Here is a 27,164-nt window from a genome sequence, read left to right as displayed (position 1 = left end):
TAATTTTATGTTAGGTACAAGCAAAAACGTTTGCAGGAGCAGTCTAATTAGGAACTGTCTGACAGGTTATCTAAAACAAAACAATCCGAAATAATACTTAAAAACACTATTTTACTTGAATATATTCCTTATTACCTAGTAATAAATCATGAAAGACGAAGTATAAATATTGTCAGAATCATAAAAAAGTTGTCTTATTCTAAGAAATCCTACTTCAAAATCATACAATATTTCAACCAAAGCAGTTGTCCTTCTGTTTTGGCACTCCTGAACCAGTGCAGAAATTATGTGTAGTGAGTTAACACCTTTGGGGAAAAATATTTATGAGCAGCAGGATCTAAAGACGACTTCTGGAGTTAATAGCATTACATTTCTTAACATAATAAAGAAACTGAAAATAGTCTTTTACTCTGATTCATCAGCAGTAAAAGAGGAGAAGGAGAAGAGCAAGGTGTTTACAGTCTGAAGAATATAGCATGATTAACCTTGACAATTAAATCTTGCATTAAAGACACCCCCAGATATCTCTGTAGTCTTCTTTCCAGAAATTCAATGTACAAATATTTTATTTAAATGTCTCAGACTTTGTAATGGTTCAGAAGAACAACTGCATATCCTTGTAGCTGCTTTCCTTTCTGAGAGATGAATGGCAGACGAGATTGCTTTAGTGTAATTTCTCCATTTCCATGCTTCATTTCCTACATTTATCTGAGACTAGAGAAAAATCAGCATGTTCTGACAAGTCTAATACCATGAGGCAGTAAAATGGACCTGAATTTAATGGAGATAGGAACTCCAAAATAAATATAACATTTTATGTCAAATAATAATAAAAAAGGATCATTTCTCCTGTATAAATCAGAAGATATAATAAAAAATAGCAAATAGATAGCAACATCTTTTCTATACCTACATGGGCATCACAAAACTTTTCAACCACAAGAATACCCTTCCTTATTTCTCATTTAATGTAGTTTGTAAAATACTCCATTAAGTGGATGACAAACATTGTGAAATTTCTTAGTACAAACCAGTATTTTTTAGTATTTTTTTTTACAGAAAATTACAGAGACTTTAAATAGCTCTGAACAAACAGGAAGAAGCAGAAAAATGATCCGATGAGCTTTTTTTTGTTTTGTTTTCATGTCTGTCCTTCTGCTTTTGGTCTAGCAAGCTGCATGCAACACCATTAAAAAAAAAAAAAAAAAAAAAAAAAAAAAAGTAAAAAAAAACCCTGCATCTATAAATACTACTTATTGTATGTTGTCTTGAATTCTAGTTTATATTTGCCTTTTTTTTTTCTTCTTACATTTATCTCATACCAAAGACTGTGTGCTCTAGATACAGCAATATTTGCAAAGGCATCTACAGAGTATCATTGACTCATTGAGGTCACAGTGCATAACATACTCTTGAAAGTGAGCTGCCTCTGAAGGTATTAGAGTGTTGCTATCTATTTGAACGAGGCTGAGCATTTAATTTTATAAAAAATGCCACCGAATGCTCATATCCTGGGTGGTCAGTGCAGTCCCTAGGATAAGTCTAATGAAGATATGTTCCATCAAGGCAAAAAAAACCCTAACAGGTTAAAAATGGAGAAATATTTACAACTTTCTTCAGTCTGTAAGGTTGAGTTTTCTGTTTTAGTATTCTTCAGTGCATTTTCAGAGAAAGGTTCCAAGGCTATGAGTATAAGCAATCTGGTCCAGTCCCATACATATCCGCAAGCCTTTTAAAACGAGGGCCCCAGTCACTGAGGTAATCGTAGTTCTGGTCAGAGTTTGAGCTAATCGAATCTAAAGAACTGAGTGACTCTGCCACTGAGCCGTTCCCCTCAAACGCATATGTCTGCAGGGAGTCATAAGGTGGCGCACACGGATCCACATCAGCTTCTTTTAGTCTTTCCCAAATAAATTCCCTAAAAATGACATTATCTGGGATGCTTTTAAAAGTTGGTCTGCTCAAGAACTGAATCTCAGGTGTCACATCCCTTCTGGTCTTGGTGTCTCGAATGATATTGAGGTTTCTCAAGGCAGCCATGTCAAAAGCCTCAGTGTCTTCTTCTCCACCACCCTCATCGTCATACCTGACAATGTTCTCCCTGATATCTCTCTCTTCATCAAAAATGAGGGGCTCTTTTTTCCGTCGCCTCATGGTGACAATCAGCAAGACAAGAACTGAAACACAGAAAGACTGGAGTTTATGCAATGCTAAAGTTTCCTCATTTTTATGTATATATTTTAGTGGTGGAATACTCATAAATTTATGAGGCAAGCACCCAAGAAAGTAGAGGGTAATTCATGCAGTTAGACTTGAAACCTATCAGGTTCTGAAATAGATTTTAAACAATAAGCTTTTTAGGTCTTAAAGAATCTATTTCCAATACCATTTTGGATTAATGCTTTCATCTCTAATTTGATTTCACATGCTGTCTGCTAACCATAAATTTTAGGACTGGTTCAGTCTGACTATTACAATTTCACAGCCATGAATAAAAAAAGACCTTTTCCTGAACTCTTAATTGCCCAAGTGATAAAAATACATTCACAAAGTGCCTGAACAGAATTTAATGATGATGGTTTGAGAAGTGACTGAAATAAATATATAGCCAATCTCTGCTAAAAAAACATAAAAATAATTTAAAAAATCATAGATTGGAGCAAACTGAATTGTTAAGCAATGTGCAAAATAAGACTGTCTTAGTTCATGGATTAAAAGTATCTCTATAGAAGACCTCACTGTCCTATAAAGTGCAAAGTATTGTACTTGAGATTTATGAATTACATCTAATGAGAACTGCTAGAGCTGGAGTTTATTGGATCAGACAGCACTAGAAATGTCATTTTTATTTTTTTTTTAAATTTTATTTAAACCTTAAAGTTTCTTTTCACATGAAAGCTAACAGTAAACTGCAGTGACAGCCAAAAGAATGGGGAGAAATTAACTCAAGGCTCCTCCTGTTCAAATATAGTCTTGGTAGAGAAATGTCATTGCTGACACAAAAAATATGGAACCAATAGCATGAATGTTGCACTGATCTATGGGACATGATGGAGTGTGAATCATCCTACTAGAAAATTATTAATATCACATTGTAGTGTCTGGATAACATTTGCTAATTTAGTGATACTCCTAGAAAATAACAGGCATCACTATGACTGTAAAAATAAAAGTATATTGAGAACTAAGTGTCATTCCACATAAAATTAATCTCTTCTGATTTTATGTTTATTTTTAATCTCAAGAGTATATGATTATATACATTCGTATGTCTAAAGCTTACAGTATTTACTTACAGTTCTTTGATGTGCCAACTAAATGCTGTGTAAACATCCAGAAAACAAACAAACAAACAAACAAACAAAAACCCAGATAAAATTAAGCATGAGCTTTCCTAGATAATTTAAAAAATGGCTTCCATAAAATGTATGACGTAGGACTGCCATTCTTGAAAGCCCTTCTTTTAATAGAGGACTTTTAAAAATCACTATCAATCTAGTCATCATGAGGCATGATTTAATATTGGGATCACCTGGTTAGAATAAAACAATCATTCAGACATGGTACATGCAGAAAACTATCACAGGTCTACAGATGTTATGGTACCATTTGAATTTGTCTAAAGAATAAGATTACTTAGAAGGTCAACTTTCTGCAATTCTTTTCCTTTTCCTTTGGAGTCATCTAAAGATACAGCTGGAAGAAAGTCAAATTTTTCTAAACTTTTTTACATATATGTTAGGCAATATTTATTCATTTTTTTTTCAGTAGCTACCAGGCACACATCTAATGATTTATCTATTACCAGATGCATTGTGACTCTATATTACTGAACCAGCACCATCACCATCGATTTTTTGCTCCTGGCATCTCCTTCACTCATGCTTTATGTATTGAATTCATAAGCTGCTAGTTTGGGACATTTTTCTTTGAACAATATTTACATAAGCAATTCGACAATGTAAGATGTTTGACCTTTAAAGTGGCTTTCATGAAATTTCAAAACATTCTGATATTTGTATAATACAAATTGAGCTGTAAATTACATAGGGGAGAATGCAAAATACTCATCATTGAAACAAAAATTGCACTCCACTCCTAGATTTTCCTTATTATAAAAGTGAAATACAAATTAGCTTGCTGAGAGTAAAAAAAAAAATAATATATTTAAGCTAATATTGTATCGACATAACTTTGTAATAATTATCTTTAACACTTACTGCCATATTTTTTATTGCCGCGTAAGAGGCAATTTCCTTTACTCAAGTGTGAAAGCATTTTCACACCACTGTCCCTCTTAACATACTTCATTTTGAAAGTTAAATACCCACTAATATGTGAAAAAAATGAAAGTCAGTAGGCAAGTCTGCCTAGAGGTACAATAAAAATCAAAATACAATGAACGTTTTATATAGTATTCCTTGTACATCTAACACTTGCTTGAAGCCAAGAAAAAAGTCTTCTTTCTAAAGGTTAAGTATTTTAGCAGTTAGATGGGTTTCTGAGATTATTGATTTCTAGCCTTTTCAACAGGTATGAAGAATAAAATTTAACCTCTACATGAATAAAGCTTTAGCTGCACTACAGAAACACCACAGATTAATACAAGCCCACACAAAACAACTTTCACTAATATCTAAATGAAGTGCAAATTATTTGAAAGTTTATCCATTTCTCATTAAGTCACGGTGGGTTTTTTTCCCCCTACATTTGTCACAAAAGCAGATTACGTCAGTAATTACTGACTGGTTGAACATACAGAAGACTTAATTTTAAGCGTTTTAGAGAAGTAGTAACACAATGAGAAAGGTTTAAAGATACGTGTATTGCACATCGATGTCACTAGTTTGGCTCTATACTTGTAGTCCAAACCAATGCTAGATATGAGATGGCAACACTGATCTCATATGTGAATTAACAAATAAATAAACCAACGAGCACCAAAAAACCAGGACTAATAAAAATAGATCTAAACTAACCATTTTGTTCTGATTTCCCTGAATTATTACAAATGTTGATTTTGTTTAACAGATACAATAGCCAAGAGAAAATGTCATTTGTATTTGTATTACGTATCATAACATGTAGTTTTAGCCTTGTGTCAGTATAGATGTAATGACAATACCAGTAGTTGCAGTTCACCTAAATCAATCTTTAGACAACTTTGAATACAAGAATGGATTTTTGCTTTGCAGTTTTGCAGTGTGCTTCATGGAATTATTATGATTTTTTATTTTTTTTTATGATCTGGTAAAAAGTCAGGTTTAGGTCACACTTCCGTGTTTTAGTGTTTGTCTTTCCTTTTTGTACTGCATGGAACTGCAACATAACTGGAAGGAAACCTTAAAACACTTGAGACAACCTGAGAAGACTACATGCAGAGCTATGCAACAAGGGACAGAGCTAAATGACAATCATTTTCATGTCTTGTATCTACTACACCCTAAGCCTGGCATTTACTATAGCAAAAAGCCACATCAGTTGTGAGAAAATCTGCACATTTTTAAGCTTTAGGTCTGTCATGATATATAAAGCTGAAGACTGGAAATCCTCAGCCATCTAAGCAGCAAGCTCATAACCTATGTAGTTATACCTTGCAGTGGCCAGTACAATTTTGGAAATTAAAGAGGCAAAGACTCAGGAAACCTACATTTCATTCCCAGTTTGCAAGCTTCATACATAACTGTTATTTAATCAGTTTGGATTGATATTTGCAAAGTGACTGTGACCTTTAAATGCCCACACTGAGTGACCCTCATAGGCTTTATAACTTTGAGAAAACAGCTTCTGCATCACATACTCTACCACCTTTTACTTAATTTGGATACTCCGAAACTGCAAGAAAAAAGCCTTTCACATATTACAATCATGCTCTGTACACATTTTACCTATCAAGAAAATAAGATCCTTATATCTATGACTGTTTCTTATTGTCTATGAATCAGACACTTTTGCACTGACTTAATTATGTTCTTGTAGTTATTATAATAATAACAACAAATTCCTAATCTTTCAAGTAAAAAATAATTTAAGTATGTATTTTGAAACTTAATCAATGTATTAGTAACTTATGAACTCTAATACCATACTAACAGGAATCTGTCTTCATTGTTTCTAAGAAAATAGGTAGTACTAATAGATTATATTCAGATGTACAGAACATAAAAACAATAAAAAACATTATGAAAATCTACCATTCCATTGTTTCAATACAAAGAAAATCTTTAGCCTCTCAAATATGATTGGGTGATCTACAGGTGAATATTCTTTTATCTGTGATTTTATGTACACATTTTGCGCTAAACACTTGTTACAAAAGCAATTATTGTGTCTGGAAGACGTTAACTGGCAAACAAATTACCTTGAATTAAATTACCATATAATTTTTAGAGGAGTTAAAAAATCCTACTTACTTCTCTAAAATTATGTAGTCTAAAATGAATACAAACTAGCTTTTCATATGCTTTTAAAATTTTTCATTTTTTTAAAAAAAGATTTCATGCCAAGTGAATAATTTTAAAGCTGTCTTGAGTAATTAACAAAGTGCTGGAACTTTCTTGTGGAATAAAATTTAGACTCTTATCTCCATATGAGGAGAGAAAAAATATCTGGTAAAATGTTTTTAACTTTTAAAAAGTATTTTAGTTTGAAAAAATACTCTACACCATGTTATATACAATTATAATGAGTTAGTATCATTTAGTAACATTCTTCCTTCTAAGTGTCAGTGAAAACATTGTTCTTATCTAAAACTGACTGATTGTTTAAGTAAAAATAATAACACTAAGAAATCCCACTGTGAGGACTTGGTCAAGACAAGCGGGTACGTATTAGAGAACAGGATGTATGGGGCGAGAACAAATAACAAAATACATCATACTAACTTTAAGAAGATAAGAGCTTATTGAGAAACCAGTGACAGAATTAATCTATCAATTATACTTATGCAAATTTCATGCCTCATCCACTCCACAACTAGCACTCATATTTAAATTACATTAATTTGGCTGGATTTGCACTAAGTGTTAATCTTGGGTCAGAAAAAATATTTGATCCGGTAGCTTGTTTCCTCTTTTCACTAATAAACTCTTACATAAAGCGATGCATCCCTGCATCCCATAAAGCGAACCACCTGCCAACAGTAGAAGCCTATTTTTTATTCTATGTAAGTTGATCTTCATGATTTTTTTCTGAGGAATGGATGTGAAAAGAAACGGGGAAAAGGAGAAAGTAAATTTCTAACATTACTACCATTCAGCTGATCCCACAAAATGTCTTCTGGCAATGAATAAGAGAAAAAGAAAGGCTCTGGGACCAAACAAGCACCAACATTTGACTGGGGTTTCACTGGGAAGCAGTGATGCTTAGGCACATCTCTCTTGTGAAGACTGGCACCTGGCTTAGAACAAAGCAGCAGCAGGATGAAGTACCAAAATGCAGGACTCAAAACCAGGGTTACCATACAAATGCAGCCAAAACTGTGCCTGCAGCTTTGAATGGTACCCAAAAGGAACAGTTTAGATTGGACATGATGACAACATATACAAATGGCTATTTGGATAAACAGTGGTGATACATCCTGACAGCTGTATTTGGAAGTCCAATTCTTTGACAAATAAAATAAACGGTAAGGTGGTCATATGCCAGATTCCTCTTCAGTGCACAGTCCATTATTCAAACATTATGTTAAGAGAGCTTCTCTTCTGTTCTTTGCCAAATACTTGTTGAACACACTATAAAAATGACCGGAATAAAAACTCAGGTTTCTTGGTTTAATGGTTGTGTTTGAACCCTGGTGTACTGAGGAAAATATACAAGTTATTGCCTGGTAACATGCTGTGCTTCCCTCAGTGCTCTTTTTTAAGATACATGGCTCATGTATCTTAGTTTCTTATGTAATCTAAAGAAATTCCCTTTTTATATATGAGAAATGATGACATCCATTCGGGATGAAGTGAATTGCTATTGTTACAGAACGTTTCCTCTTAAGTACATTTGAGCTAAGTTTTAAATGGATGTTTTTCCACTGATGCCAATGCCAGTTGATATGAGCAAAACTGTTGTATAACTTTTTGAAATCTACCATTTAGCTTCATGTCCAAACAAAGCTCATTTTGGTGTATAAATGGCTTAGAAATGCTATTAGGAAAATAGTATTTTCAAAATGTTCATTAAAACATTCTCTTCTCCTTAAACCTAGGCATATCCATGTGCTGAGAGTGTTTAACAATCTTAAATTTTATGGTCTTAAGGTTTTTTTGTCATAAAGATGGAAAACTCTGGAAATGCCACCAGAATCTAAATGGCTATTGAGTAAATTGGCTGGCTTCGTTGCAGAACTCTGTAACAACAATGCAAGAGGATTTCCTTTTTTGAGTCCTTTAGAAATGTTTGTCACAAAAGACACATTTCCTTCTAAAGTTTTAGAGTGAGCTGAGTCAAAGTCGATAGAAAGAAAAATCTCTATTTTTTTTATATGTTGCCATGAACTAGTGTGGACAAAAGTCTCTTAATTTGACCTACTCAGATAACTTGCATAACAGTACAGATAAATGATCACTAAGGTTATACCAACCTGAGGAGGCTGTGGTCTTCCCTTTCCCACTAGACTGACCTGTGCAGCCAGGGAAAATAAAAATCTCTCAACTGGTAAAACTGAAGAAAATTTTTGTTTGCTGAATTTTCCTATGGGGAAAGACTAAGGGAATTGGGACTGTGTAGTTTGGAGAAGAGGAGGCTGAGAGGAGACCTCATTGCTCTGTACAACTACCTGAAAGGAGGTTGTAGAGAGCTAGGTGTTGGCCTCTTCTCTCAAGTGAATACCAGTAAGACCAGAGCAATTAGCCTGAAGTTGTGTCAGGGGAGGTTTAGACTAGATATTAGGAAAAATTTATTTCCTGAAAAGGTAGTCAGGCACTGGAACAGGCTGTCCAGGGGGGTGGTGGAATCACCATCCCTGGAGGTATTTGAAAAACATGTAGATGGAGGCACTTCAGAACATCAGAATATGCTCTAGTGGGCCTTTTCTTTTTTTTTTTTTTTTTTGGAGGGGGGGTGGGGAATGAGTGGAGTTGATGATTGGACACAGTGATCTCAGAGGTCATTTTCAACCGTGAGAATTCTGTGATTCTGTGGTTCTGAAATTGTACTCTTGCTAAAATGTGATCTTTCTGACAATATGCAAAACTGCACAAGATGGGTGACCCTTCAATTCTACTCCTCAGTTTGGGCCTTTACTACTGCCATGCAGTACTTTTGTTTAAGGACTGAGCATGATATGAGAAATGCTGACCAAGGTAAGATGTTGACATAGTTGCACTGATTTCCACTGTCTTTGATCTAGCTGCAGTTTCACTGCACAGCATAAAATCCAAGTGTGCTGCCAGTTGCAGAGGCAACAAAAGATCACTCTTTAGATGTTATATTAAATATGTTGATTCCCATCAGTAAAATACATCTGTTATATTTTCTGATTGTCTTTTGTTCTATGCAAATCAATACATCTTCAAAAATAGTTGTACATATGAAAAAGGTTCACAAACTGATGTGGGTTATATGGTGAATAAACTAAACTAATACATCCATAAACTGCATTGTTTATCTCTTACACTTGACGCAAGTGATCTCTGTTACTATTATTTTACATGTAAGCCTGGAGGCAGCTTGACATAGAAATAAAGTATCTGAATTTGTAAATCCCAAACTAAAGATTTTGTGTGTGTCATAATATAAAATGCTTTCTGCCTGGAATGTTAGATGTCTCTGCTTACAGAAACTGTGGTGTTGGGTGGTGGTGTTGAAGTGTATATACATATAGAAGTATATACCTTATACTTTGAATGGGAAGTAAGGGTAAAAGGAAGAAGACGTACCTAGCAGTGTCAAGACACAAGCCAATATTGCTATCAGGGCTCCAGTACTAAGTCCTGCAGGCAAGATATATGCTTCTGCATTGCATGTCTGTGCAATACCATCTGCATCACAATCACAGACTCTGATGGTGAGGGTATTAGTGCTACTAAGTGAAGGTGATCCACTGTCCACAATGAATATTGGCAAGTAGAAAACAGACTGTTCCTGTCTTCGGAAACCATTTCTTCTGGTTAATATTGTTGCAGTGTTATCTGGATACAGGAATAAAAAGATAAATATAAAATGCATGACCTCTCTAAAACACAAACATCTAAATAATAGTGTCTTTCACTTAAAAGACTTCATTTATATCATTTTAACAAGTCATTTTAACAACTTTCCTGGTAATATATTTTTGAAGCTGCAGGGATAGGATCAGCTGAGAAATGATACAAAACTAAAAAAGAAGATTTCTTTTCCCCTTGAAAAAATTGTTTCAAAATTGCAGAGGTCTATTTGGTTTTAGTTAAGCTCACAGTTTCACACTCTTCATTAACAGTTGAAGATGAAATCCTTATAAAAAAGGGAAAAAAATCACCCTTCAGTGATCAGATTAAGTATCTACATCTTTGTCTACTTTAATTATTTACAGATATAGATATCATATGAATGGAAGGGATGAACATACTAATAGGATACTAAGTTCTGAGGATAAAGGATTTTTTTGGTTTTAAATGCAAAAATATACAGTTGGTGCACAAAAACAGGTAATTGCACATGTAACAAAGGCATGAACTTGTTTTCAGTCTCATCTGAGGGTCAAGATGAGTAATATCATCAATCTAGAATGCTTGATTTGGTGCTGCTCTGAGTTGGGTGTTTAAAAAATGCAGGTCTTTCAGAAAATATGTGTTCAGTTCTATATGTGTATAGAACACAGTTCTGTACAAGTTGACATCTCCTGAGAGGTAGGGAGTTACATCTCCCAGAATGTAAAGAAAAGGTCTGTCTTTTTATCTGTCTATCTATCTATACACAATTGTATAGATAATCCTGTAAAGTTGTCTTACTGTGTCATCTATTATGACCTATCTGGCAAAATATTAAGCATTTCTTTGTATAGCATCATCTGAGATACGCATAAAACTATTATCCAAAGAGGCAACCACTGCTGTGTCTTTGAACTCCAGTGATTTTACTGGCCTTGCAAAAGTCTATTACTGTATTTTCCAAGTTATACATCCTCTACAGGAGGACCTGTTTTCTCATTAATACTTTACAGTGCTTGCACAATGTCAGATTTCTGAATTAAGACTTATTCTGATGCATTTTTATTATTTTGATAATTACTGCTATTGCACTCTTCAGTGCTGAACTGCAAGTTGCTCATATGAAGAAAATTAAGCATGTCAGTAACTACAGGCAGGGTGAGGCAATAAATAGCTGTGTGAGAGAACTTACATTAAGTCCCATGTTGTACTTACTGAATGTTGTTCAAAGTCGGTCTGTATAAACAGTATCTTTAAGTTCACCATATGTCTGTTTTTCTTGTTTTATTAATAAGGATGACTTTCTAGCTCTGGTTTAGTACTGATCCATAAAAGACCAATGCAAGAGTAACATAGTGTCTGTATAGCTCTATGTGCTTCAGTTAATAGCTAAACTGACTGATACATGCCCAGCTGCTGTACTAGGCAGTGCAACTAATGAGAACACTAATTACAAGTATGTTCTCAGATATTTTAACTAATAGAAATGTGATGTCAGTGGGAATCCTTGCCTAAGTCTTTGGGGACATAGTCATAAGAAGTCTGTGTAAATATTGTAGGCAGCTTCCAGTATCAAAATCAAAAGCATTCTTCAAATAGGTGGTATAATTACTGAAAAGATGTGTTTTTCTAAAAAACAAACCAAGCCACACCAAACCAAACCAAAACAAAAAAATGCATATACACACAAAAGGAAAAAACAAGCCAAACCAAAAAAAGCCACATAAACAAAACCAAAAGAACCCTCTCAATTTACCAAGCACTCATTTTTTCTGCCCAGAGTCATATTAATAAAACATTACTTCCTGGACATTTTTCAGTCACCGCCCCAAGGCAAAATCTTATTTAGATAGCTACCTATAAATACAAGGAGAAAATGTGACAAAAGCGACTTTTAGGGGGAAAAAATAAATAAATTTAAAAAAAAAATAAAATATATATATATATTTGAAGCTGCTCTGTTTGGCTCAAGGTTAAATTGGTTCAAACAACAGCTTAACTCCCCTGACAAATAATGTACAGATAAACTTACTTTGCAGAATGGTTGTAGTTTATGCCCTTAAAAGAACAGAAGTTTATGTAGGTCATAATAAGCATGATATATTAAAAATGAAAGATGTTACTGGTGAATATTTACCCAAATTAAATATCCTTACCTTTGTTGTCCTGCAGTGTAAAATTGTGGTTATTAGCTGCTTCTGCTGTTAAACTGAAGTAGAACTGATGGCCATTTGGTGGGTCATCTTTATCAATTGCACTGATTTTCTGGATCACCTGTTTTGACATTCATTGGGGTTTCATTATTTGGAATGGTAAGAAATATAAACAGATATACATTGTATAACCCCTCTGTTACTAATCAAAGCATTAACCTTCTCTTGAGTCCTGCTTATACTGCATTTTGGTTTTCTAATCTCCTAAGCCTGTATAGACACTATTAAAACCAAAATGTTCATTGACCCTTTACCTTCCCTTTACTAACTTTATTGTCCAAAAGCAATGATCCACAGGGCCTGTGAGAATATCAGGTCCTGTCATTCACCAGACCTCAGAGTTTAAACCGCAAAGCAGTGGAAGAAGTGTTATCTTCTGGAGGGCTCTTAATGAAGTTATCAGTGGTGGCAGTCAACATTGTAAATTTTCACAAGGAGGTGATTATGTGTTTAAGGATTTTAATTAACTTTTTTTTTTTTTTTAAATACTGTGAAAAATAAAAAGCCAATTCATATTTACATTAATCTTTTTGAGGATTTCTTTTTATCTTTTTTTTTTTTTCAATTTTATTTTCTCAACATTGGTCAAAATCTGCCTCTAAAAATGTCACCATTGCTTAAAATAAAAAGATAAACAATAAGAGCTAACAGTTCTGCCTAGATCACAGGGAAATTTAAAAGCTAGGAATACAACTCCCTTGTGAAATCGTGGCCTTACGGCCCATACCTCCCGAGGGAGATGAAATTGTGTAATCATTTCAGGAATGGTAGGCCATTACTCTCTGAACAAATTCCAAGTCATGACTTCTCACTTCTCAGCAAAATTAGGAGGAAGTAGGTATTCTTATTATTACACAAAATTAGGTCAGTTTAGCAAAATGTGTCAATTAAATGAGTAAGAAAGACAGAGGTTTTAACAGTATCTTGAAAATTAATATTTACACCTAAGTCTTTCTCTTCAGAAGTACGGTGAAGATGTTAGGGTTTAATTGATATTTGCTTGTGCTGCACATCAAACATAATTTGTAATGCCATAAGCTGATTATATTTTATCTTAAGGCTGTCGGGCTTTCATAAGGAAAAAAATAAACATTAAAAACCTGTCAAGCCATACCTGACCAGCTTGAGCATTTTCACAGACTGTTGTCTCATACTCCATGGCAAATTCAGGGGCATTGTCATTGATGTCAAGGATAGTAATGGCTACATAGCCTCTACCAATCTGTGCTGGATTCTCTATAGGGAAAGAACCCAATAAAACAATCAAGAGGAGCTCCTTGCAAGTTTCTTGCAATATTCTTGGGTCAGAACATTTCTAATTGACCTTCTTTTGCATATATGTTTCAAATCATTTACAACACCTCCTAGAAAGACAAAGCAAGATGTTGGCTTGATCTTCTGGACCTAGTAGAAACAATTCTTGTTTCCCAGCTGCTTAAAATTAAACTAAGATTTTACTCTCAGGGATAAACTGAAAATCTAAGTCACTAATCACAGCATTGAATCACATCATAAGGAAAGATGAGTAAAAGATGATGTAAAATGATTGCCAAGGAGTACAGCAACTCAGAACAACACTATTTATATTGTGAATAGTGTGGTTATTATGGGTTAAATAATTTTTTGCTGAAATTCAGGTTGATCAGGCTATTAAGAAGTCAAAAACAGAATTCCATCAGCTGCGTATATAACATAAAAAGAAGTGGAAGCTGTGTTCACAAGTCCCAAGGTATTTAAAGTGCACACCCAACAAAAAATTTCAACACTGTCATTAACATGTTGAACGCCTTAAATATGATCCATATTCTTAAACTGTTGCACATCTCTAACTAAAATATTAATCTGTTCAGGGTCCAATGGCATAATTTAATCTTTAACAGTAGAAAATGTTGCACTAAGCATAAAGGACATCAGTGTACACTATACTTATTTTGGTAGCCAATACTTATTTTGGTAGCCAACAGTCCTGTTTCACAGCAGGGTAAAGAGAGATTGCATTATTACTTATTTTTATTTTTTTTATATACCACAAGTGGCAATATTAGTGAAAGAGCAGGGCAGCAGAAAAACTGTACAAACCTGCAAATATGCATCTATCTTTTTACAGCGTACTAGAAACACATTTTAGGAAATGTAAGTATTTAAAGCAATGTATCCAGATGTAGATCATGAACTGTTTTGCTTTGTTATTCCACATGTTGAAATACCAGAGAAGTGAGCAATTTGGACACCAACTTTATCCTCTGCTTATCTAAGCTTCTTGAAAACCAAGCAGTCCATGAACATTAATTAAAGCATTGTAAAGTATTATTTTTTAATTCTAGACTCTCACTTCTGTAAGTGTGCCCCTTAGCTACCTTGTTGGTTTTATTGCTACCCAGTACATTTTTTTTGTTTCCATGCTAGACTCCTCGACCAAAATCCTGAGAATGCAAGATAAATTCATACAGACACGAAAGGATAAATGTCAGCTTTCTGGTTAAACATTAAATTAACCTCACTGAAAGCAAGAAATGAGGATTTTTAAAATAGAGGCCAGAGAACAAATAAGTATTTTATTTTAACAGTCCAACTGAGTATCAACAAATACTCCAATTATAAAGCAAAAATATATAGGGGTTTTTTCAGAGCTGAATAAGTTGTGTTCATCAAGGTGTTTATCAACAGCCAGCTGAATATGAGCCAGCAGCATGCCCAGATGGACAAGAAGACCAACAGCATCCTGGCCTCCATCAGGAACAGGGTCACCAGTAGGTGTAGAGAGGTGACTGTCTGCCTGTACTCAGCACAGTTGAGGCCACATCTTAAGTTCTGTGTTCAGTTTTGGGCATCACAGTATAAGAAGGACACCAAGGTGCTGGAACAGATACAGAGAAGGGCAACAAAGCTGGTGAAAGGTCTTGAGGAGAAGTCTTCTGAGAAGCAGCTTAGGGAGCTGAAGATGTTTGGTCTGAAGAAAAGGAAGCTGAAGGGAGACAATATTGCTCTCTCTAACTACTTGAAAGAAGGTTGTAAAGAGCAAGTGCTGGTCTCTTCTCACAAGTAACAAGTGATGGGATGAGAGGAAATGGCCTCAGGTTGGACCAGGGGACATTTAGGTTGGACATTAGGAAAAATTTATTCACATAAAGGGTTGGCAAGTACTGAAACAGGCTGCCCAGGGAAGTGGTGGAGTCACCATACAGTGCTTAGGGACATGGTTTAGCATTGGACTTGATTGAGTTAGGTTTATGGTTGGACTTGATGATCTTAAAGGTCTTTTCCAAACTAAATGATGTTATGATTTTATACAATTTTATATGAATTAAACATGAGTTCTTATTATGTGTGCTTGAAGGGTTTGATTCTTCAATACTTTTAATCTTACACTAGAAAAGATGCCAAGTACCAAACATCCTCTGCAACTTACTTTTGAGTCAGAAAAGTGAAATCACAGAATCATCATGCTTGGAAAAAACTTCCAAGATTACCTAGTCCAACCATCCCCCCAGTGGGTGGGGAGACAACAAAACCCACCCAAACAGAAATCAAACAAACCAAACAACCCCCCCCCAAAAAAAAAAAATGACAACAAACCAACCACCAAAAAAACAACACAAAACCCACAACCACATAAGGGGTTTACTCTGCTTTCTGTCCTTATCCTACAGCTCAGGAGACTGGATACTCCAGGAGAACTGGTCTGACTATTAAAGATGGAGGTGAAGAAGGCATTAAGCATCTCAGCCTCTTCCTTATCCTTGGTTGCAATGTTCCCCCTGCATCCAATAAGGGATGGAGATTCTCACTGGCTCTCTTTTTACTGTTACTGTATTTTGAATTTATTTTTTTTTTTAATTGTCCCTTATGACTGTGGCCAGACCAACATTCACAGTCCCTTTCCTTCATACCTGTTAAGAATGCTATGGTTCACTAACAACAATTAGGTCTAGGTGAGTGCTCACTATGATGGGCTAATTGCTCTGCTCTGCACTTCATGTCACTTTTCCTCCAATGATGTTTGGTCTAAGGCTGCTGACTCATATTTCATGTTCCTTTTTCCTTTCTTTTCAGAAGTCAAAAGACTACAAAAGGTGTGAGGCAAAAGAAAGAGCAAATACTTAATCTGCTGTGTTTATTAATTTTGCACATAGGTTTCTTTTACATTAAGTGAGAAGTTATGTTTACCTGCCATGGTTTGAAACGGTAATAATTTCTCTCAATGCAGCTGATTTCAACCAAACCTGAAGTTATACACATAAAGAGACAATAAAATGTTTAAATTGTTACTTACGACTCTCCATAGCCAAAACTGTGATGTTGTGAACAGCATTAGTTTCCCTGTCCAAAGACTTGGCAGTTGTAATGACTCCACTGTTGGCATCAATATTGAAATACCTCTCCAGGTCTGTGTTTCGATCTATCGAGTACCTAAGTGAAGGATGAAAGAACATTTTTTATTTATGTTCAATTACAGCTTGTAAAAAACTCTCATTTCCTTATTAGAGAGAAAAAAATTCCCATCTCCACATTTTGAGCTTGCTTTTGTCCTGTTTCTCTGGGGTGCTGAGAGAAGTAAATTTGTATGCAAAGGCAAGACAGTTACAGAGCAACCTGTGCTAAAACTGGTGGGTTCTCTTCCCTCAGTGTCCTCTGAAGTGAAGTTATAGGTGTTTCCCTCACTTTTCTTTCTTCCTCTCTGCTGTAAGCCAAATGTTTATTTATTCATGGAATAGCATCCTCCTGAACCCCAGCTAAGGAGAACGAGAGTTCAAAGTTTGCTACATGGCTGTACCATCTCCATGGGGTTAGAAGTCTGAGCTTTCTATCACCAGCAGAAGATCCCCTGCACCAGCCAGAGCTGCATGAGCAGGCAAAAGAAGAGAGAGATGTTGCAGAGCAGGTCAAGGGTTTGCAAGTCATCACTGTCAGCTCCCAGTGCTTTACTGTCATTAGACAAAAACAGGTTCATGCACTTAAATATTTGGCTTAACATATCTTTTACTTTAAAATTTGTTTCAGGAAGGGGAAATTATCTCCTTAGCAAACAGAAAATAGCACAACAGAAAAGGTCAAATTGCCTGTAGGCATTTCACTTATAACCCTTTTGAGAGAAAGGGATAGTTGTTTCAGATTTAGATTTACAACTGAAATATTCTTGACATTCAATTTAATATTGGGTCAGATCCTTGTGCTTTTATTTAAGTGAAGTATGTACTCCAGAACATTTCTCTACACTCAGAATATATTAGAATGACTGAACCAGACCATGTGTGATCATTACACTGATAATATATTAGATTAGTGGTATAACATTTAACGAATCCATTGAACAACATGGAAGGAAATAATTATGGAAGCTAGTTAAATAATGGTGCTTCCCAGGTTTAATGACACTGTTTCTTCTGTGGTGTAATATACCAGTTTATACCTTGTTGCATTACTGTGTTTTTATCTAGCCAACTTGGCTGCAAAACCTTAGAGCAGAGATGTGTCACATAATTAGAATTGTTATACTGTATTGTGTCACTTTGAGAGTGAGAGGGGAGTAAAGAGTTGCAACAACAGTAACACCAATTTTCATGGATTGAGGCTTTCCTTCTTCCACTTCCCTCCCCCCTCTCCACCCCTCCCATTTTATAGTATCTGTAGTTCATTTTTTATTTTATTTCATGCCAGTACTGTTGTTTGGTTGGTTAGCAGTGCTCTTCAGCAGATTTATGGCTGGCAAGTTGCCCCAAGAGACTATGTCTGTCACCTCTTTTGTGTAGTCCATCTTTGCAGGACCCATAGCTGGGACTCAATCTTTTGCCAGCCCTTAGATTACCCAGTTAACAACACTATCACTATGGAATCTGTATATCAATATGCAATCTGAAGAGATAAAGACCTTACAAAAAATAAAAAAATAAATAGAAAGAAACAGAGACAAGGAAAGAAAAGGGGAAAGGGAAAGGGAAAAGGAAAAGGAAAAGGAAAAAAGATAAAAAAATAAGAAAGGAAAAAGAAAGAGGAAGAGGAAAGAGGTAGAGGAAAGAGGAAGGAAAGAGGAAAGAGGGAAAGAGAATCAAACAAGATAAATAAATCTGATGACTGACTCTTATGAAACAGGAGGAAAAATAATTTTTATTAATAGGAAGCAAGTAGTTTCCCTTTACTTATTTACAAGCATTGTACCCTATTCATTATTTTTTTTTAAATAATATTTAAAATACTTTTAATCCTTTAATTCCTTGCAGCCATTAATACTTGAAAATCTTTGAGCTGCAGGAGTTTTAAACCCTTTTGTTAAGCTAGTTCAGACTTCAATAGTTCTATGCTCCTTATGAGAAAAACTCTTATTTTGACAATATTTATTATGCTCCCCCAGCATTGTCAAGGTTTTAATTGTGTTTGATCTTGTAATTTCAACATTTTCTGAATTACAACAAATCTGATTTTAAACAATATCGATATAATCCAATGTTCAGAGTTAGGAATACTTATTTAGAGATAAACAATTTCAACTTCTTAACGAGATCATGAAAAGTATTATGCATTAATCCTCCTTAACACATTTCAATTTTAGGTGAACCTGGCTCTTATGTATATCACAGCAGATGCAGAACAGCTTTAAATGATATAATCAGTTGGTACCCTTAACTATGTACACAGAATGTTCACAAACATATATATGCCCTCACTATTTTTCTTTGTCCTCTCTGTCTCAAATTCCAGAAACTCTTAAGTAGAAGCCTTCATGATAGTTAAGCTGGTGATATATATATGTATACAGACATACATATACATATAAAATACTGGAATTGTAAAAAAATAACCAGATAAAGGCCAATCAACTAATTCTTATCTTTACATAGGGGTCAAAATAATTCTGATTATGGACTCCATTTATGAAACTGGATTTAACCTACTCTATATGATTCTACTAAACCAGATATTATGTACCAGGTGCTATCAACAGTGCCAGAAAACACTGCCTCAGCAAAGAAAGAACTCAGCAAAGATAAATTTCACAAGTAGATCCATGCCAGCCAGCCATCTAGGCCTTGTTTATACATGATAGGAATAAGCTATTTTTAACATGTTGCAAATATATGAGGAAAGAGAGAAAGAGAACACTTATATCACCTGAAGGAGTGAAACATATGCTTTACTTCTTCAATATAAGATTGCCGCTTTAAAAATTATAGAGCTACATTAGAATCCCAAGATCGGCTTCAATGCATGAAAATAAAATTTAAGTTCACCAGAAAAGACTACATACACATGAGTTCTATATCTCTGAAGTGCTCTAAAATAACAATAATAACAAATTAAATTTAGTACTGGCTTTTATCTGTGTATGTGTTCCTCCTTCTGCAGATATTGAAGTTCACAAAATTCAGAAATATTACCCTCTAGATCCTCTGTAAGTTCCTTTGACAATTAACATTACTACTCTGCATAAGAAAAGTAACAAGTGACTCATTATTGGTTTCATTTAGGTGGTGAGTCTTTGTCTTTGAGCTTTGACCTTATACCCAGGCAAATATCATTGATGCTTTTTGTTTCCCTATAGCTTCTTTATGATGCTGGACACTAGACTGTAGAAGACCTCAAGTTTCTTCACACACTGAAGACAAAGGAAGTGGCCTTTGGCAGTTTTCATGCATCTCTAGTGTTCATATCTCTCCCCATTAGAATAGCAGCAGAATTTACAAAAGCCAAAAGATTATTGCATTTAAACATTCTGACCATGACAGGACCTGTCTTGTTCCACCCATTTCTCCCAAAAAAGTCTTGGGTTTTTGTTGTTTGGGTTTTTTTGTTTTTTGTTTTTTTTTCCCGTGGGACCTCAGCTCTGGTTTACCATGCAAAAGTCTACCTGCTATTACGTTCTTGTGCATAGTGCACACAGAACATGAATCATTATGCATACATACACAGATAAATATGTTTTTAAACTGTATGTATTACATTTCTATATCTTTACATATATTGTTATACAGATTTTTATATATTATATATACTTTTATATATTTATAGATATTTTAGTCTTTTTATAGATAATAATAAATTCTTCCTAAATGTAGAGACAAATTAATCTGTTAATATATTGAGGTTTTTTTCTTTGGAATCCTTAAATTATACTCTTTTCAACAAGGCCAAGCACAAGGTCCTTTACCTGGATTGGGGCAACCCCAAGCACAAATACAGGTTGGGCAGAGAATGGACTGAGAACAGCCTTGAGGAGAAGGACCTGGGGGTGTTGGTCAGTGAAAAGCTCAACATAAGATGGCACTGTGCACTTCCAGCACAGAAATCCAGCTGCATCCCAGGCTGCATCAAAAGAAGCGTGGCCAGCAGGTTGAGTGAGGTGATCCTGCCCCTCTACTCTGCACTTGTGAGACCCCACCTGGAGTCCTGCATCCAGTTCTGGAGCCCTCAACACAGGAAGGACAAAGAACTCTTGGAGCAAGTCTAGAGGAGGGCCATGAAGATGATCTGAGGGCTGGAGCACCTCCGTTATGAAGACAGGCTGAGAGAGTTGGGGCTGTTCAGCCTGGAGAAGAAAAGGCTCCGAGAAGGCATTATAGCAGCCTTTCAGCACCTGAAGGAGTTCTACAGGAAAGCTGGGCAGGGACTTTTTACCAGGGTGTGTAGTGGTAAGATAAGGGGTAATGGTTTTAAACTGGAAGAGGGTAGAGTTAGGTTAGATGTTAGGAAGAAATTCTTTAGTGTGAGAATGGTGAGACACTGGAACAGGTTGCCCAAGGAATTCATGGATGTCCCCTCCCTGAAGGTGTTGAAAGCCAGGTTGGACAGGGATTTGTGCAGCCTGGTCTAGTGAAAGGTATCCCTGCCTTTGCAGTGGAGATGGAACTAGATGATTTTCTAGGTCCCTTCCAACCCAAACCATTCTATGATTCTATGATGCTTTTCTTTGCTTTACAGAGACCTAAATATATTATTTTTGAAATGTTCAGTAGTTTGGGAATATAAAGCTCAAAATATGCATACTCTGAAAACATCTCAATCTCCACCTGCAAGGGGAAAAGCTCATTGTTTTCACTGTAACCAAAGACCTTCTCACAAAACAAAATAAACAATTGAAATACAAGGGTTAAATAATTTAAAAATTAATATATCTTACAATTACCTGACAGGACTATTCGATGCATCTGGGTCATGGGCTGCTACAGTTCCAATGATAGTGCCAACTTTTGCTGCTTCAGACACCACCATGGAGTATAAACGTGAAGTAAACACAGGGGGCTCATCAACATCTTCTACGATTATCTTCACTGTTGTCATGTCACTGAAGGGTCCCAGACTCAGGAAGTGAGGGTCAACATGCATATTGGCTGCTTCTATCCTCAGGGTATAGCTTGTCTTGGCTTCAAAATCCAGCTCCTATACAGGTGAAGTTATTAGGAAATTTCATCATACAGTGATGTTGACACAAAACTGTTTCACTGACAACTTTCAGTAAATACAAAATAAACTTTGCCATTTGTATCCAACCAGCACTTTTGATTGGCAAAACATAGTGGATGGCCCACTTTTTAGCTTTCTCACAACAGTATTTGCAGTGCCTCGCTAGTGAATATTCACCAATGACTAACAGTAGAGGTAGTCCTACCTTTAGGTAGAACAAGAATTCTCTGAGCTAGTGACAAAACTTGCTGTTACTTGTCTGAGAACCAAATTCTCCATAATTATTTCATCATTGTGAATGAATATTTCATTTTGTCTTCTTGATATTTTATCTAAGGTAGTGCAAAATACAATGTATTATACTATTCAGACATAAGAACTGAATATAGTACTGTCTGGTGAAAAACTCATTCATTGGAGAAATCTTCAAAAAACTGTGGGGTTTTCTTTTGCAGTGCATTAGGATTAACTAATCAATTAATACTCTGTTCTGTACAAACTTGTGTAGAAAATGTGGTAATTGGTTGAACTACATTGTTTATGTGACAATATTTTGTATTGAGGTGCAGCCAGAAGATTATTCTATTTTTCTTAATAAACAAAATGCACATTATTTTTTTTCACCTTCATTCTGCTTTAATTTTCTTTGATGAAAGTATAGTTTATTTTGGAAAAAAATACTGCATTAGAATTAAAATGTACTCCCACAACTAATAGAATATCTATGATCTGGAGGACAATCTCATAAGGAAAACTATTTTGGTAGCAAAAAAGCATCTTACCTTACAGGTAACTATTGAAGGAATGTATCATCTTAATATTAGCATAATTTACCCTGTACCTATTTTCTTTGTTGTTAGCTTGCACCAAATGCCTCATTAACTATTCCTTTGCAGTTCCAAGTTTAATCATTAGAAAAAGAAACAAAAAACCTGAGCATGACTAAAACTGCAGTCTGGTTACTCAACTAACTTTTCAAACTATAATTCCAAGTTTGTAGAACAGATTTCAAGAGGTTTTCCACAGTTCTGATTCTGAATACATCATAGGAACCTGAAATGTTCTTGCAAAATAATCTGACAGCATCTGCAAAACATTCCTGTGTTCAGCCAGAGGGGCAGCAGAGGTGAAAGCAAAGGGCTGACACGCATTTTTAAATCTTCATATTTCACTATTGTAATGCAGAAGGAGGCCATTCTTTATTTGTCTTGATTACAAGAACGTTAGACTGAGTAGGAAATAAACAAAACACACTTTCATTAGAAAGGTATTTCCCTGTAGAGAAGGATGTAAAACTAACCATGGTACAAATGCATATTCTGAACAGGCTTGCTTACTAAAAGCAGGTATCACCTTCTCTAACATAACCATGTATATCTGAGAAAATCACCATATGATGGTTACTGTTAGTGTAAAAAAATACTTCTAGATAAGAAATCAGCTAATCTACTTATGAATGCAAATTTTTCACCAGTCACTAGTAAGAGAGTCTCAATAACTTGAAAAAGTAAACATCTAAAAATCTAACATATATACACACATAGTGGGGAGTAGTTCGCCTTTAGAAGAGGGGAAGTATGGATTGGCTAAGGGGCTTTACAACATCAAATGGGATTGTGTAATACAGGGGCAGAAATATTGTTTGATTTTAGTTCTTTGTAGCAGAGTTTGTCTCCTGTGAAGTGTGACAATGTCTACAAAATCTCCATTCACCATCTCCAGTCTATTCATATAACGTACACATCCTCACATCCTATGGTGAATACATGGGTACCGGGATTCGAGGAAGAATATAATATGGGAAAATAAAGAAAACTTCTAAGGTAAGATTATTATGCAAGAGTTCTTGATTTGGTGGGAATGTTTCAACAATTCGTAGATAATATTATAAAAAAATTACATACTACAGACACTAGTGAAAGACAGAAAAAGTGACCTGGAAATATTTCCTCGTATTGTTTCTTCTTATCTAATTATCACTGATGTCTGACATAGAGAGCGCATTATTTAAATGGCCTTCAGAACATGCCTTCATTATTTCCTGTTATAACAAAAGCACAAGATTCCAATAATGGAATATCAAGTCAACAGACTACAAATCACTACATCACTGTTCAAGGTTAAATAGACAATGTACACTTCAGTCCTTCAGTACAGAGAATAGAGCTTGACAGCTTCATTAATATCAGTGCATTAGTGTTATCTAAATAGATCCTGAGCAGGATCCATTCATCTTTCTTTCATTTGAGGATTTATGGGCTCACTGTTTCTTTCTTCCTTTTTAATTTTTTTAATATATATTTTTAATTTTATTTACAGGGGCAAAAATTTTATCCTCTCTGAAGAAAATTACAAAAGAAGTCATCTATATTAAGGAGGCTGGATATTAAGTTATCATTCACAGGAAGCCCATTTTTGTAATGTTCATTTTTTATTGTAGGGTAACTTGGTAATAATTTAATTTTCAGAGATGAATATCCCATTTTTAAGCTGAGTTTAGGCTTTATATTGAAAATCACAGTACATCAAACAAATACACATATTCAAAGGAACCATGGAAGCCTCAAGTTCTTACATTGTAAACTCTGATATGGAATTGAAGGAAGATTTTCTAGCTCAAAAAAAAAGTGAAAAGTTAACAGTAGTAGACAGCTTTTCACTCAAAAACTTATATGTTAACACCCTATTTTTATAACTCAGCATTACTCTTAGAATGAAGTCAGGTTTGAGAATAAGGTATAGGTAGATACAGATCATCCATCAGGTTTTTATCCTCAGATATGCTGCCACTAAGCTATTATTAATATGGAAGTCTAAGCATAACCTGCAACTTTGTGAAGAAAGCGTGATCTGTATTTATATGATGCCTTCTTCAGTATGCTATTTTTAGGAATACTGCTTTGGAAACTACAAAAAATATAGACTTGTGTATTTATTTTGCTTACACAGTGAAACCAAAATTCCATTCATGTGTATTACAATCAGGATTCTGCAAAGAGTCAACATGAATTCACTTTGAAATTGTACAGGTTTGCATGGAGACCACAATTTGTTGTATTAAATGACTGAATCATCTCTCTTTTGCATGAATTTTTCTTCAATTCCAAGGTTGCTACTGCAGAGTCAAATCCAACACATTATTTAAAACTCTAATATATTTTTTAAAATTTAGACTTTTCTTCCAAACACCCTCACCACTATGAAATGCAAATACGTAAATGGTCCGAATCTGTACTAACAGAGCATTAAGAGCAGAATGCCAAATCCTTTTCAAAAGCTATTTTTATTTTTAATTATTTTTTTAATTATTTTTTTTCTGAAAAGGTCATCTAGGATAGATGTTTTCCTGAATCCAGCTTAAATGGAATTGACATATCAAAATTAGCTTTTCTTAGGAATTCACTACAGAGCGTGTGCCTAAGAAATGGGGAAAAGCCAAACTCTCCCATTATTTGTGACATCAGAACTCTAACACAAAATTTGAGTAGGTGGTATCTTTAGACTGGTCTGCATGGGATAAAAATAAAAGAAGAGTTTACTTCTGTTTCATTTGACCAGTTAGGACTTTTCATTTATTTATTTATTATTATTATTTAATAAAAGAGAAAGTGGGAAAAGAAAAAAAAAAGAGGAAGGTTTTCAGTGACTTGAAACTACTAGGCAACAAATTATATTAACATAGCAGACTGCAGGAAAAGACCCACACTAATTCTCCCACCATTTTCCCACTTTTTCTGCAAGATGAGAATACTGCTCTAAACTATACTAATAGGTATCATTCACTTGTTTATACCAGCTGCTGAAAAATAAAGTTTGTGCTCTAGCATTTTTCATATCCTGTTGGCTGGAAACAGAGCATGATGTCCTAAAAACAATTTACAAACTTTTATATACCGACTTGGATAAGATTTTTGCATATGAATTCAGTCAATGAATTCAGCTAATGTATTACAGAAGAAAGCAGACTTTGTTTTTTAGTGTCAAGTGTTTTCATTTGACCAAGTAAATAGTCCAATACTGTTTTAACTAGCTCCTGTCATAAGATGAAAATCTAGCTTCACTACCTCACAAAAAAATCAATTCTACTCAGACTTCACCTTTTATTACTATTTAAGCCATAAAGTTATGAACAAAAGTTAGTCCTTGTCCCAGGTAATATTTTTGAAAAGTTGAGGTTTTTTCCAATCTAGGATGAACTCAAGCAACTTCCTGGAATATATGAACTTCACATCTCATTCTTTTAATTCTGATTTAAGCACATTTACTACAACAAAAGAAAATAAGGTGCCACAAGTACGTGTGAAACCATATAGGAGCAAATATTGTATAGCAGTGGTACAGCGTGCTCCTTAGTTGTGCTGCATAAGGTATGCTTTGGAAACATAAAGACCTAGTGAATGAAAACATGGAGAAAAAATTCCTTCTTTCTTTGATTCCCTATGGTCAAGGGAATTATTATAAGAGAACCAACCTGCTGTCAAAACATTACCTTGAGCTGAGGTTTAGTCTAGTAGCTAGTATATACTGCCATTAAGCACTAGGCAGCAACAGTACTGGCATGTACAGGAACATGTAACCCCCCAGTCCTGCCATGGCAATAAAAACTATGAGCAGAACTACTATTATGATTTGAAAAACAGCACTGATCTCAAGATGTTTAGAGACAAATTCATCCTGAATAAACCATGGAAGCCAGAAAGATATCTGGATTTAGCAATGCAGAAGAGATCTAAGAGATGAGTATACTCTATGTTTGGATGAATATAAAACCACTCAAATCTCATTCACTAATTTTGCCACCTTTCAAATCAATACATGTGTTAGTCAAGTCCGTTATACATGAGTAATCTTGTGAAATAACTAGCCATGTATGGCTCCTTTTATAGATACTGAATCTTCCTGAATTTTTATATAAACAATAATTTATTTGCAATTTTTGCTGATCCATGGGCATTTTTTTTTTTCATATTCCATCCACTTGAGACATGCAAAAGATCCTGCTTTGCAACTGAATTCTTAAATCTCACTTCTCACAATTTTTTTTTTTTTTTTTTCTTTTTTTAACCTGGTGTTCCTTATGTGTTAAAAAGAAGCCTTCGCTTTTAGTGAGGAAGTAAACATTTTGAATTGTCTCAAAATGGTTACCCTTCCAAAACCTGAACATAAATCCTCAGTTTGTGTGTGGAACTCTGATAACCAGGTGCCAGACATTATCCACAACATCCAGAACAAAAGTGAGAGGAGTAGTGTCTTCAGCTGCTCAGAAATACGGGCAGTGATTTTTCATGTCTAGCCTGCTGTTTTTTATGTATTAATGTAATAAAAGTATGCAATGCTTAAACATGAATTTGTATTTAGAACGAAAGCGTGCCTTTTCAGAAGTCATTGCCCTGGCATTTTACCACTTGATGTGTACACGGACATGTCATCCGAG

General features: G+C 34.9%; 1 protein-coding gene across 1 annotated transcript in view; it reads right to left on the bottom strand.

The window, feature by feature from the left end:
• Positions 1–1,619: 1,619 nt before the first annotated feature.
• The window catches only part of CDH7 (cadherin 7, type 2), a 74,825-nt gene continuing 49,280 nt past the window's right edge, over positions 1,620–27,164 (bottom strand). Inside the window, exons 6-11 of the mRNA XM_009995626.1 lie at positions 21,453–21,706; positions 16,608–16,744; positions 13,449–13,570; positions 12,278–12,395; positions 9,873–10,124; positions 1,620–2,177 (exon numbers count right to left, since the gene is read on the bottom strand). Of these exons, the coding sequence (XP_009993928.1) occupies positions 1,684–2,177; positions 9,873–10,124; positions 12,278–12,395; positions 13,449–13,570; positions 16,608–16,744; positions 21,453–21,706 (1,377 nt within the window). The 3' untranslated portion in view covers positions 1,620–1,683. The remainder of the gene's footprint in view (positions 2,178–9,872; positions 10,125–12,277; positions 12,396–13,448; positions 13,571–16,607; positions 16,745–21,452; positions 21,707–27,164) is intronic.

This window comes from Chaetura pelagica, unplaced genomic scaffold (assembly GCF_000747805.2).
Source record: "Chaetura pelagica isolate M959 unplaced genomic scaffold, ChaPel_1.0 scaffold63, whole genome shotgun sequence".
NCBI lineage: Eukaryota > Metazoa > Chordata > Aves > Apodiformes > Apodidae > Chaetura > Chaetura pelagica.
This window is presented reverse-complemented; position numbering and strand designations above follow the sequence as displayed.